Raw genomic sequence first — 14,198 nt, forward strand, 5'->3', positions numbered from 1 at the left:
GGGACAAGGTACATTTATTCCAAGGAATAAATTCCACGGACACACGGTGCACAACACGTCTTTAATTTTTCCATTTAGTGCAATATATCAGACATTCTTCCATGAAATCCATCGTGAAATGCAACTGATGGAAGGTTTGGCATGCTGTCCCAAAGATGTGGCCCCCCCCCCCCCCTTAAGTATATAGGGAGAACATGCTCCGCCACGTGGACAGAGTTTATCTATACCCATCATGCAACGCTCTCCCTGCAGGGACTCATCATCACCTTTCTTGGCACCGCATTGCGCCATTAACTGGAATGTCACGAGTCAAGAGAGTGTCGGGGGGGACACTTCACAGCTCCATGTGCAGCCACCAGAGCATGGGATTGAAACACACACACACACACACACACACACACACACGTGTGCCACTGTCCAGCAGAGGGTTGCCGTTGACCTTGCCTCGCTCCGACAGGCGGCGCCCCCCTCGGGCGCTCCGGTGCGTCGCGTCACGCTCGCCGTTGAGAACTGTCATAATTCACCATTTCCATCCTGTCGAGCGCCGTGAGCTGAAGGACGGGAGGCGGCTGGTGGCGCCCGCCAGCGTGAGGCCCGGACATTTTCTTGGGATGTGGTTTTGTTTTTTGTTCTCTGCTTTTTTATTTTTCGTCTTCCTCCTTCCGCCTCGAAGGGAAAAAGAATCTTTTGTCCTTGCAGCATTGTTCTTCGGCCGAAGAATGTGACAATCACAGACGCACCGAGGCAAACGCCACGCTCCCTTCCCTCACTACCACACATCCTCCTCCTCGGCTCCGATCTGGAAGCTGTCGCCTTTTATTTTTTTTTGTCCCTGCTCGGCTCTTTTTTTCCCCTTTTGTCTGTGTGTGTGTGTGTGTGTGTGTGTGTGTGCGTGTGTGTGTGTTTTCTCTCCTTGCACCCACACTGTCAAACCCCATCACCCTCTCTCACTGAGGGTGACTCACACGGTGATGCCCATCAAGAAGGGAGGTCTTCTCAGTGATTAGGACACTGCCACTCATTCCCTCAGTGAGGGGGGGGGGGGGGGGCCCGGGGGGGGGCCCGGTGGCAGCAGCTCAGGGACCGGCTGATGGGACTCCTCCACACTCAGCGAAAAAAGTGTTGGGACTGTCTCGGTGGGCCGGACTGTACACAAGGATGGATCGTCTGTCGGGGAGAAGCTCACGCTGCTTCGTGGGCTGACGGCGTCTCGGTGCAGTCTGAGCTCTTCTTCGACGTGAGAGACGAAACGATGAGATGTACGACAGGCTCATAATGAACTCTAGTCCCATGAGCTCTCCACAAGAAGAATTTACATTTATCATTCATGGTTTACTTTGCAGCAAAAAAGGCCTTAAAATGACACAGTCTCATTAAAATCTCTAGCGAGAAAGAAAACCCCCTTTGGGTTCTTGTGGAAAAAATCAGAAACATTCTAGGTGATACAGAAACAAAGAAAAGCAGCAGAGCAGTAAAATTCAAAGATATATATTTCAGAATGAAGAACTGTCTTGTGGCGTTATCTGTACAGGCTGTAGCCAAACTATCACACGGCCATAAAACCATAAAAAAATATGGAGTGGAGGTGAAATAAATTGAGTTTGTTGTCCTCGAAGCATTAAAAAGTTTATTCAGACCACAATAAGAGTCTTCTCGGTGATTTGAGCTAAATGTGCTGATGATGTTTCACCGTTAACATGAACATTTCAGCGAATGAGCTAATGACAGGAGCGGCTGATGGGGATGCCAATCGTTTTTGCGTGTATTTATTCATAACCCAGAGGATAGAACAAGTTATGAATTGGACCTGATGATGAGTATCTGGAAGTTTTGCCCAATCGTCCTCTGGACACGGTGGATACCTGTCCCATGAGGCCGTCAAGTATTTAGAAGGTTGCTGGTTTGAAGCCTGGTCTGAGTTTGCGGTTAGACACGGCTCCTGGCGCTGCCTCGTCAGAGTGTGAACGGGTGAATACTGACATGTATTATCGAGCGCTTCCATTTCCTTGATAGACCAGAAAAAAAGCATTTTACTAAAGAGTCAGAAGAAATGTCAACCTCGAGGAAAAGTCGCCGAACGTCTGCGGAACTCATCCATGAACTCCTCCGAACGCTTGCTGGGACAATCTGGAACAAAGTAGATGAACTGAGCGACGTCGCCACTCAACACTCGCTGCGGTTTACCTGTCGGGGAAAAAATTGACCGAGTTGACGCCGGACTCAGGAAGACGGAGATGGTGGATGTCGTGAGCAGAATTAAGTTATCGAAAGAGCTCAATACCGAGGAGATATCCGGGTTCGTTGCACAGATCAACAGGTGGTCAGTGCATGGGGTCCCAACATAATCTACCCAACCCCCCGGTCCCCGTGGGTGTATTTAGCTTTCTCGGAGTAATGTTTTCATCTCGCATGCAGAAAAAGTAACATTCGGTCGCCGTCCGAGTATTTGCCGCAGTAGTGCGTCGAGACGAGACAGCCTTGGCGTGGCGGAGAGAAGATGAACCAAACAATCTCATCTCGTCTCACAGAGGAAAACTCTTGTTCTCTTCTCCTGCACATCCACTCAATGCTGCTGAAGGCCGACAGACCTCCTCAAGCGTTCAGTGATCCTCTTCTAGATAATACGGTGGGGTTCTTATGTTTATGCGGCCGCCTTGTACCCTTCCCTTGTTTATCCCCCAGTGAAGCACCGCAGTCCGGGGGCTTCAGTCTCGCTTCGTCGGTCACCTTTTTGTCTGCGGCCATGTCTCTTCACAGCCTTCTGGCCCGGCCAGGGTTCCGTGGGCCCTCGCCCAAGTCACACCACAGGAAGAAAGAATAAAAAAAAACCCAAAATGGCAGCTATTCAGCAGCAGGAGAAACGCGTCATCGGCGAGGTTCAACAAATTACACCCTTCGCTTGCGGGGGAAAGCCGAGCGAGCTCTTGGCCGGGGAGTTTGCCTTTGGCCCGGGGGGGGGGGCTGGAAGATAAAAGCTCCTGAAAGCAAAGCGACACCTGTCTCATATTCTCTGGGCCGAGGAGGGACACAGATCCCTCGTTGTCGTGGGCCAAGAACAAGAAAGAAAGAAAGTTCTGGACGAACACCATGCAGGGCACTGATATGATGGACCGTTGTCCTTCCTGGCAACGGAGCTCGTGCACGAGCAGAGTGCATTTGATCAGATTATACAGTTGGATGCATCAACTGATGGCATCATGACAGAGAGACAGCAAATTAAAACTGTATGTTTATCATCAAAGGACAATAAGGTTTGATTTAAATTTGAGCGAAGAAACAGAATTTTTTATTTTAAAGCTTTATTCAACATTACATCGAACGAACAAATGAAAAGAAGAAGAATCTAAGCTTGACTTTCTCAGGTCTGATACAATCATGATGTCAATGGTTCATTGGGTAAATATATTATAAGAAAAAATATTTTTTGTGTATAAGATAAGATAAGACAAGATAAATGTCATTGTGGCCCATGTGGGAAATTCGAGGACAGGTTTGAATAAAATAAAATAAAATAAAATCAAATAAAATAAAATAAAATAAAATAAAATAAAATAAAATAAAATAAAATAAAATAAAATAAAATAAAATAAAATAAAATAAAATTCGATTTAAAATTCAATTTAAAATTCAATTTTAGAAAATTAAATTAGATTAAAAATTGAATGAAATATATGTTTAATAATAAATAAATAAATAAAAATAAATAAATAATATTTTCTATTATATTCAATTCAATTCAATAAGAACAATATGCTGGAATAAAACAAAATAGAACTTACTTCAAATAACCATTTGACACGGAGTACACGGTATAATAACCATAATGATAATAACAGAAAAATAATGATAGTTAAAGATAAATGGAAAAAAAAACAAGAAATAAAAAAAATAAAAATAATTGAACCACAGCAACTGAACGGAAACGAGTGCACAGCTGATTGAAGACGTCCCATTACGTCACTGGTATAACGGAAGGTACAGCATTAATAGAATTAATATTACACGTTAATTCTACATCACGAAAATTGTCACACGGTCCCTGACTCGGCAGGCGGAGTAGTTGATGCTGGATCGCGGAGCAGCGGCAGCGGCTCCTCAGTCAGTCCGCCGCCGCAGACCGACACAGCGGCCAAGGCATCGGCATCCTCTCCGCGTCCGCTGCACCGCCGCCTGTTGTGGCTCCGAGCGGACGGACTTCTTTTTTCGGCCGGGGGCGACAGGGGGCCGTGGCCATCCGTGGACGATGAGGACACCTGCCGCGGAGCGAGAACCGCGACTGGCATCGATTTTCGCCGTGCGAACGAGAAAAGGTGGTGATGCAGCAGCAGCGCACAGGAGACCGCCTCTGTCACTCAGCTAGCGTTAGCAGCCTGTAGCCTACTAGCTAGCTAGCCACCTAGCTAGCTAGCAAGCTACCTAGCTAGCAAGCTACCTAGCTAGCAAGCTAACTAGCACCCCCCCCCCAGCGGGACTGTCGGTGCCCAGACTCCGCGTCTTCATCGCGGGAGAGCAAAAATGTCAGCGAGTCCAAACGCGTACGTCGGAATTTTTTCATTCTTTAATTTCCCCAGACCCCGTGTTTGTTCCCGAGCCCCGGTCTGCCTCTTTATTTCCCCGCTGCTCGTTTCCCCCCCCCGGCCGTTAGCCGTCGTTAGCCGGATGATGTAGCCTCTCGGTTAGCTCGTTAGCTCGTTAGCTAGCATTTTCCCCCCTATCGGCTAACGGAGCTCGCACACACAAGACGGGCACTGTCAGAGAGAGAACTTGGTATTCAGGGTACAGGCGCCGTCGTGGAGGCATCGTAGCTCCGCGCAGACACCCGGTGGAAAACTACCGGCTCTGAAAATACATGTAGCCTCGGACGTTAATACATTAACATACACACGCTCGTTTTGTTTTAGTTTTTTTGGTAATTGTTTGTGTGTGGAGGAGATGCTCGCGTCCTCCGCATCCATCCATCCATCCTTCACATTGGAGCAGCTGCTGAGCGGAATCGAACATCTTCTTTGCATCAGGCAGCCACGGGGGGTCTCAAGCTTTTTGGTTTGTCAAGGCACATGGGCAACAAGGAGAAGAAGGATTGGGGAAGGATTGAAGGAGTAGTCGTGCAAAAGCTTCTTCCTTCTCCCAACACACACACGCACACACACACACACACACACACACACACACACACACACTCACTGAGTGGGAATTGTCATTCCAGTCCGACTCCGATGGACACGGATGACAGAGAGGGGGGTGATGATGAGGATGATGATGATGATGGTGGTGATGGTCGTCGTTGTCGTCATATATGTGGTCAGTCTTTGTCTCCCTCCTCCATAGGAAACATAGAAAGCAACTTGAACTCTGCGAGGCCGGCTGCTGGCCGAGGGGAGGCTGTTGCCTGGTGATTGGTCTCGGCCTCGTGATACGTTAAGCCTCCGGAAAATATGTTTTTTGTCATCTTCCTCTCGGGCCAAAGGGATTATGTGTTTTTGTTTTTTGAGTGTGTGTATGTGTGTGTGTGTGAGGGATTTATGTAGTTTTTGATTGTTTTATTATTCCGATATTTCAGCTGTAACTTGATATGTGAGTGTGTTTGTGCTTGGTGAGATGGATGCTAGGGGGAAACACTGCCAAGGTTGAGAGATGGCAACAGAAGGGAAAGCTATGAAAGACACTTCCATCGCTGCTATCCTGTCTACGTGGAGGTTGTCACTGCTGTCAGGCCGTGTGTCTTACGCTGCGTCTTCCTTCCAGTTGGGAAAAATAAATCCCCTTTGCTACAGGAAACAACAGCAACCTCTTAGTTTGCAACCTGCACAGAGGAGGATTCGGACCGTTTCTATTACGGTTTCCTTGTGGCATTGTCTTTGTAGGGAATTAGTCATTTCAACATCCCCCGGGCAAACGTCCCCCCTTACCTTCCCCGGAGACCTTTTCCTTTTTCTCACGGCCACTGTTGCTGCGTCCTGGGCTTAGCCCCCCCCCCCCCCAAAAAAAAAGAAGATTGTTCTTGGTTTTGAATAAATACAAATATTCCCTCTAGAGCAGAATCATAGTGGGAGCAGCCAGACAGTTTCTCCAGCATTGTGCAGATCTGGCAATGTGAGACTAGTGTGGGAGGTGTGGTGATTGAAAACTAATTTTTGAAAACCTATTCTTCCACGGTTTCTTTCACTAACTCGTTACCTGTGTCGCCCCCCTTTTCCCCAGAATCGTCATGGCCCTTTCCCCGCTGACCCGTCACTCCTCCACCGAGGGACCTCAGCCCTTCTTGGTTTTTCTGGACTCGACGCTGCAGGGATGAGATAATAATAATAATAACGTCAACCAGCCGGTGCATGCTGCTGCAACAACTCTCGCGGCTCTTGTGAAACCCGCCCCTCACCTCACCTCACCTCACCACCCCCTCCGTCACCTACAGCCTGAAATAATTTCAACAAAAAAACCATGACGACGCCGGCTCTCCTGCCGCTGTCGGGCCGCCGGATACCCACGCTGTCGCCGGGCGGCGCCTCCTCCTTCCCGCACCACAGGGCCACGCTGCGGCTCTCCGAGAAGTTCATCCTCCTCCTCATCCTCAGTGCCTTCATCACGCTGTGCTTCGGGGCCTTCTTCTTCCTGCCGGACAACTCCAAGCACAAGCGCTTCGACCTGGGCCTGGAGGACGTGCTCATCCCGCACATTGACTCGCCCAAGGAGGGGAAGCACGCGCCCGGACAGGTGGTCATACACGGACAGGGGGGACATGACGAGCACAGACACAGGTAAGGACCCATTAAAAAACATTTTTGGGGAGTGTCGCAGGCGGTATATCTCTGTGGGTCACACCGCGTGTCTTTTAGAACCGATATGCAGAAGCAAAATTTAACTTTTTCTCACAGGTACCCGGTAACACTTCTCTGTCCTTACTGGTCTCGCTCCCTACCTCTCCCTCTCCTCGGGTGCGTGTCGCCTACAAAATGAACGTAGAGGAAACCCTGAGAAAGGTCAGCGTTCGATTCTCGGTCATGTGTGGGCCCTTACGCAAGGCAGTAGCCTTACTGCAACCTGCCTCCCTCTGATATGTGTCAAGTAATGTCTCAAGAAGATTTTTGTTCCCCCTCGCGAAGGTGTGAAATGTTGACTTAATTGACAGTTAATATTCAGAGAAGATATTTTCTGAAAATGTTAAGTTTTCACGAGGTTCATTTTTGGTTGTTTACTCAGTTAGGTCGTCACACGGACATTTCCTCCGGGCAATGAAGGGACTGGGAGGGAGGCGTCCTGCCACTCGTCCCTTCTTCAGCAGTCTGACACCTGGGGCAGTTTGTAGAGGGATGGAGGCTCCTCTGGATACTTAGGTGCACGTCAGTACAGGTGTTCCTCCCCCCCCCCTCGTCTTTTTTCCCCCCATCACCTCTGTTGTAGTCTCGTCCCACAGGCGGACACGGTTTGGACTCGATGAGCTAGAACACAGTGGCTGTTTTCATAGCGAAGCTTTATTGTCCGCTGCTCAAACAGGCCTCAGATATCACTGCGTCGCTCTGAGCCAAATACTGGTCAAATTTTTTGGCTGCAGCTTTTACATTTGACATTCGCTGGTGTCCAAGTCTGTTTGGCCGCTCGCCAGAACCATCATCTGCCTCTTTTTTTTCTTTTGTCCCCCCCCCCTTTTGTTCCAAATATTATTCTTCACTTACCCTCAGTTTTGTTTCAAAGGGAACTCCACCGCATTGACGTTTCAATTAATTTCCTAATATCTCGCTGAAAGCCGATAAAATCGGTAACAGAAGCTGTTTTGTATTGTAAAATATGACCTTGTGTAACAAAGTGTTATTGTCATTATTCGGGAAATCATGAAGTCTAATTGAGTTTGTTTGTGAATGAACTGTCAAATTGTTGAGCAACATTATTATTTTAGCAGCGGAATAATTGCTCTTTGAATGTCGAGCTCCGTGGGTTTTCATTTATTTTAGGCTAATCACATTAGCAGCATCATCGTCTGTTTTTGGCACAACTCATACTTTGTTTATTATTTCGTTGCTACAAAAGACTGACGGTGGAAAATAAGATGCACAAAATGCAGAACAGCAGGAGGGGATGATTTTAAAGGCAGGGTCTCTCCTCCATGCTGGTCGAAGGGAGGTCATTAGTTCTTACCGAGTTGCTGGGCAAGGTGTTAAAAAGCAATTTCTTAAATGGTTTCACAGTGGGAACAGTTGAGTGTTGCCTCCTCATCCCCCTGTGGTGCTTTTTTTCATGCTTCCATCACGTTAGCCCTCCAGAGCTTTTCTGATGCTGCCCTGCTTGAAATACCGTAATTATTATCGCCCAGCGACGCAGAAGAGCGAAACGTGACTAGGTTGCAATTCTGGGCCTCAATTTTTTTTTTTACCTCCTTCAGTAAATCCCAGTCATGCATTTCTGTATTTGTTTTAAACAATGTCCTGGTTAGTTTGTGGCTCACAGGCGCGACCTGCACGGTGCTGCAACAGATAACAGAAGATATTTTTCTTTCCCTTGTGATGAACTGAATCATCTGAATCTGACTCATTCTTAAAGCCACTTTTCATCGCTTCGATTCCACTTTATGTATTTTTGAATGCAAATTGCAGCCAGAGCTCACATCCTTGAAAGCGATGACACAGTGGTCATGAAATTCAGAATTCAAAAAAGTCCCCCACCCCGACTCAAAAAAGTGTCTTTCTTCTGTTTCTGTCTCTAAAATATCTGACATTGACTATAGGGAATTTGTACCTGGTGTTTTCACATTACTCTCCTGGAAGAGGAGATTTCTGTGTCACTTCTCTGCAATTAGATATTCAAACAAATCCTGGCCGAGCTAGATTTGGTACGTGACAAATACAGAAAACCAATCTCTGTCGAGTATGCAAATGTGAGGCAAAGAAACCCGGAAGCTTCCAGTGGAGCAGAGGAAGTGCATCCATTAGAGGACGGCAGGTGTGTCAGCAGACAGTTAGCGTTAGCGTTCACTGTTAGCATCCACAGTTAGCATCCACGAGAGGACGGTAGGTGTCAGCAGACCATTAGCATTAGCAGTTAGCATCCACGAGAGGACGGTAGGTGTCAGCAGACCATTAGCATTAGCAGTTAGCATCTACGAGAGGACGGCAGGTGCGTCAGCAGGCAGTTAGCATTAGCATTAGCAGCTAGACTCTTCGAGAGGACGGCAGGTGTGTCAGCAGACAGTTAGCGTGAGCATTAGCATTTGGGAAAATTTCATGGCCGAATCTCACCGATGTCGCCTCTAGCCATCATTCTTCCACCGGTCAACCTAGTGCGAGAGGCTGTGGTGGGCGGGGCCTGTGTTATTTGCATATCATGCATATTCATAGTCTCAGAGTTCCTCAATGAGGGAGAGAGAGTGGACGGTTTCCAGCCCCATTTCAGAGGGTTTTTAAAAACTTTTATTTTTTAAAATTGTCGTTATCCACTTTGCTCACTCGAGTTGGAATATTTGAATTTGGGCAGGACGTGAGTGAAGAAGTTGGACTCCAGCTTTAACCCCTGTTAGCACAACTGCTTTGTGTTGCTTTTCCAATTGGATTTACATTCAACAGTTCATGTTTATGCATATGTTTGTGCAGAGGAGTTTTGTGGGAGAAAGTGGAAGGGAGAACGGCCGAATGTTTGTGGCTTGTGTTTATTTGTGCGAATAATACGAATAAGCACAAATTAACCTCTGGCCAAATTTGCGCGAGTAACGTGTAATGCCTTTGAGATCTCTTGAAAGTTGTTTAATCCAAAATGTGAAGTATCAGAAACCCTCCCTGTACATTTAACCTCACATAAAGAATAACTTGACGTAATTTTAAATATTTCCTCCACTCACAGCAGCTTATGGATATATGTTCCACTTTGCTCTTCTGCCTCAGCTGATTCTTAAAATCACTGCTGTTTGCTCTGGAGGACAACGGTTCAAACAGCCCGTGGAAAACGAGGCGCTGCCAGCATTTAAAGAGACCCTCAGGAGCAGCTAGACAAGACGTGCAATAATAATAAAAAAGAATAAATAATTTCACCTTTTACTTCATTTGGCCACAGAAAAACCCCACAGATGTGTTCAGAAGTTCACCCTGTTAAAAGTCATATTAAAGCCTCAGAGAGAGCAAAGGTTATTATTCAGTTTGCTCTGGGGGAATCCATCTGTTGTAGGGAATTTCTGAGTATAATTCAAAATGCCTGAGATGTCTTGCAGTTTGGCTGGACGGAGACATATTCTCATTTTGAAGCTGACATGTTTCTGATATTTGTTTTTGGCCACATTGAGAAAAATTAAGAATATAGAGTATATGGATGATTTGCATACATACTGATTTATCTGTACTATTTCTGCTTTGGATCTAAAAAGACAGTCAGGCATTGTGTTTCCTGTCAAGCTCCTTGAAGTCAGGTTTTCAACCTAAGAAAACATTTTCTCTGACTGTTTACAACGTGTCGCTTTTTGAATCTTCCCCCCATCTGTCACGTTGTGTTTCTTGCCCGCTTGACATTTGACTGTGTGTTTGCTGTAACGATCTCTGGATATAAAGCGGATTTGCTCAAGGGCTAAACTGGTTTTACTGGAAACTTGTGTGGGGCTGACACAAGGGGCAAACAGCAGCACACGATCTACAGCTTCATTTCATTTTTTTTTTGAGCAGCTCAAACCGACTTGTTTTAGTTTGAAAACTCTGGGGCTGCGTTGTAGTATGGACGGGCTAAAACAGATGTTTAGACCCAATGACGCTGTCAACCTCCTGATTAGTTTCATACCAGTCACTACTCGACTACCAGCAGCAAAGGAAAAAACTTTGTTTATTATTAATCACCTTTGGTCTTCTTCGTTCATAGCATTTTCTGTAACCAAGTGCAGAGTAGACAATCTGCTTCCTGTTTACAACAGTACGCACATGCTCAGAATGTGTCGATGGTCGTATCACCAGGGATTCATAATGATACGGCGCTAAAAGCGCTCGTGTGGACGCCGATCGATTCAGTTTTAAAAGTTGCATGGATGTGGCCTTGAGCGTAGAAGAACTGGTACTCTTGAACACATGAAAATATTGTTCTTGGTTGTACAGTACAACCATCAAAGAAAAAGACGACGTTTTTCTCATCTTAGAAAATTACATATTTCCCTCAGCTGTGCAGATACTTTCAGTTTTTTGGGGGAAGGTTTTAAATGGTCCACTGCTGAGTGTACCAATCCAACACAATGAGGGTTTATGTCATATGGTTTGTGAATTTGGAAAAAAATAAAGTCCAGGATAATCCTCAGAACTTCATGCCAGCCGTCCTTTTATTGAAATCAATTTTCTACCTATTGAGTATTACTGCCAGTTGAGAAAGTCTGCTCAAGAAGGAGGCCAGCGCTGGAAAGGGATCCTCCACGCAGGGAGTAAGTAGTACGACTAACTATACTAAGGGCCAGTCTCATTTCATCTTCGTCTCCTCCTCCTGCTGTCGGGGTGACATCAGTCTTGGCAACAAGAGATCTCAACACCTCATTAGTCACCGCTAAGATGATCCGTGTTGTTACAGTAGATACCACGAGAAGTGCGTGGGAAAATGTGCGGCAGGATTAATATGTAACACCGGAGTGGAACACAACGGCGCTGGAACAATTTTTGCGGTAATTCTGTCTCTGATTTGGAAAATGAGGAACATCCACTGTTGAACAACTTTAAATGGTTCAGGCAAGATTCTGAAAACTTTCAGTCAAAGTTACAGATGTGTCCTATTTTTCTCGTTGCTTTGAAGCATATTGATTATTAAGTAGTACTTTAACAATGTCATTAAATTCTATCTAAATTTTATATTTTACCGTCTGCGATGGAAAGCCAAAGCTCAAGATATATGTTGTTGCACGTTATGATCCGATCGTCAAGCCTCGCCATGAAAGCTCACATTGTACCTTAACCAACGGCCCCTCCGGCTGGATGAAGTGCCAGGAGTCTGGAGTGCAAAGTATCGCTCAAGAGTATCACTCTCGTCGATGTCGACATGCCGTGAGGCCTTTAACGATTGATTTGACGCGGACATTGCGCACAGTATTTAACAATAGGTTTGGACTAAATACTGCATACATGGTTTTGCTATAGCCGGACAGAACATAACTAATAATGCCTCCGGACTTCCACGTGGCAGTGAACCATGAAAGCATGTGCGTGCTTGTCTGTAGGTGATAATTTGATATCAGTCCCTCCAGGATATTGCAGACTTTTTGTTGTGTTTGTTAGTTGTTGTGACCTCGGGTACCGGATTTCACAGCAGCTTTTTCAGAAAATGTGATGACATTTTTTTAGGCGTTCACATCGTTAGACCATCTTTTTTGAGACTTTCTATTCTTAAACTATTTTCTCTGCTACACTCGTCCTTCACTAACTTTACCACCAACAACACTGCATATCCAATCTAACTGGCCTTGATTCTTTCAGCACCAACAACAGGATCAGGTTGCAACAGCCTCTGTAGAATCTGTCAATCGATAACTGTTTGTTTGTTTGTTGTGTGTTTGCGCTTTTCACCTCAATGCTGCAAAAAATGTAGTGCATTGATTATTTAATGTGATGTTCTCCATGCGTTTGCCTGGAGCTAAAACGTTGTTGATTAATCCTTCCGTCGGATCTACAGAGAAATAATTATTTTGATAATCGCTTGATAGTTTCACTAGTAATGTGAAAGTTTTAGTTTATGGATTTCTATGGATTTTTCTTCTTCCATTTTTCAATAATTTTTAAACAGGATATCTTCATCCAGTTTGATAAACAGTTGATAAAAAAAGGTATTTGTCGGATTGATGATGGAAAATAATCGAAATAATCTATTTTCAACTACGGCATGAACTAACTTGTCCACACACCAAAGATATTCATTACGGTCACAGAGGAGCAAAGAAACCAGAAAAAATTCACATTTAAGTAGCTGAAATCAGAGAATTTTGACCTTTTATTTCACAATAAAAACCGATTTAGCCATTATCAAAATAGTCGCCGATTAATTAAGTAGTCGATTACTAATCGATTAACTGTTGCAGCTCTAGTTTCAACCCCTAATTTGTTGGAAAATATTCTTGTAATCATATAAAGTGAAACAGTATCACTACACAAAAGATTGTTTCTCACATTGTGTGTCACATAAAGAATAGAAAAGTCTTATTCTGTCCAGGTTTGTAAATGACATCATGAGCTCTCATGCTGGGTTTCTCGTCGGTGTGAAGTCGGTCCGACGGTCTCGCCATCTGCCACCGAAAGTGACCGGTGTTATGATTGTCCAGTCATCAGTTAGTGCTGCGTACTCTAGAGGACCACTCATATTTTGTGTTTTGTCAGGACGGGCGCTTCATCCCACATTAATTCCGTCTCCCTCAATGGGGAAATATGCAGTTGTTACTGTAATTAAGATTTCCTCTGCTCTGCAGCTCCATTTGCAAGGCCGGGGATTTGGTACGGTGTACCGGTGATATTAGGATTCTGAATCATCTTCACAGCTGATGGAGAGAAAGGAAAAAAGAAAAGAGGGATTGCTCATGGCGATACAGCAATATCCTGTTTTCTGAGTGGTTATTTTCCCCCCTGGTCCAGTAAATAACAGAACTGTAACTACTAGTATGTGATGGTTACGGGTTTTAAGAACTACTGGTGAAGATTGTTCCCATCTCCTCCTCCTCCTCTGAAACTTTCAAATATCCCAAACCAGAACCTTTGTACCAAAAGCATCACTCTGCTTTACCCATGTGTTGGGATGGTTTCCAAGGTTATTGGTTCCGATGTAGCTACACAAATGTTATCTCGCACATTTTTACCTCAACAACTTTGTTAATCTTTGATCGGCATTCCCAAACCAGACGAGATCTGTCTCTCTCTCTCTGTCTTTATAGCTGCTCTCAGACGTGAACTCTGGAAAATGTCCGCAAAATTGCATCAGGAAGTTTTCCTTGAGTTTGCCGGTCGCAGCAGGAGATTGTCCCAGATCAGACACGTTCATGGATTCTATCTGAAACGGTCAGAAATTTATTGTTTCAGATCAGTGCTGGGAAACACTCCTTCGTTCAATTGGTCGAGGTTGGCTGTTATCGTCACGGACGGCCTGATTTTGCCGAGTGGCTTCTGTCCTGAGAGCAACATTTCTTTTGCTGAGGCAGTTGTTGTTGTTCTTTCCAGAAACTTCATACAAATGGTTGGTCCCAGGACAACAGCCGCTTGGCAAAATCAGGACTAGCTCCT

The 14,198-nt window shown here is 45.3% G+C and overlaps 1 protein-coding gene across 5 annotated transcripts in view; it reads left to right on the top strand.

Annotated features, from left to right (window-relative positions):
• The first annotated feature begins 3,975 nt into the window (after nucleotides 1-3,975).
• man1a2 (mannosidase, alpha, class 1A, member 2) overlaps nucleotides 3,976-14,198 on the top strand; it is an 82,933-nt gene continuing 72,710 nt past the window's right edge. For 3 of the 5 annotated variants that reach the window (XR_004796310.2, XM_035651188.2, XM_035651191.2), the window contains exons 1-2: nucleotides 3,976-4,310; nucleotides 6,202-6,755. Coding sequence is in view for 4 of the 5 variants with exons in the window: in XM_035651188.2 (XP_035507081.1) it covers nucleotides 6,439-6,755 (317 nt within the window). In the remaining variant the exon portion in view is untranslated. Of the gene's footprint in view, nucleotides 4,311-4,395; nucleotides 4,536-6,201; nucleotides 6,756-14,198 lie in introns of those variants that run through there. The other 2 variants (XM_035651190.2, XM_035651189.2) reach the window with 2 other exon arrangements.

Source organism: Scophthalmus maximus, chromosome 14 (genome assembly GCF_022379125.1).
Source record: "Scophthalmus maximus strain ysfricsl-2021 chromosome 14, ASM2237912v1, whole genome shotgun sequence".
Lineage (NCBI taxonomy): Eukaryota > Metazoa > Chordata > Actinopteri > Pleuronectiformes > Scophthalmidae > Scophthalmus > Scophthalmus maximus.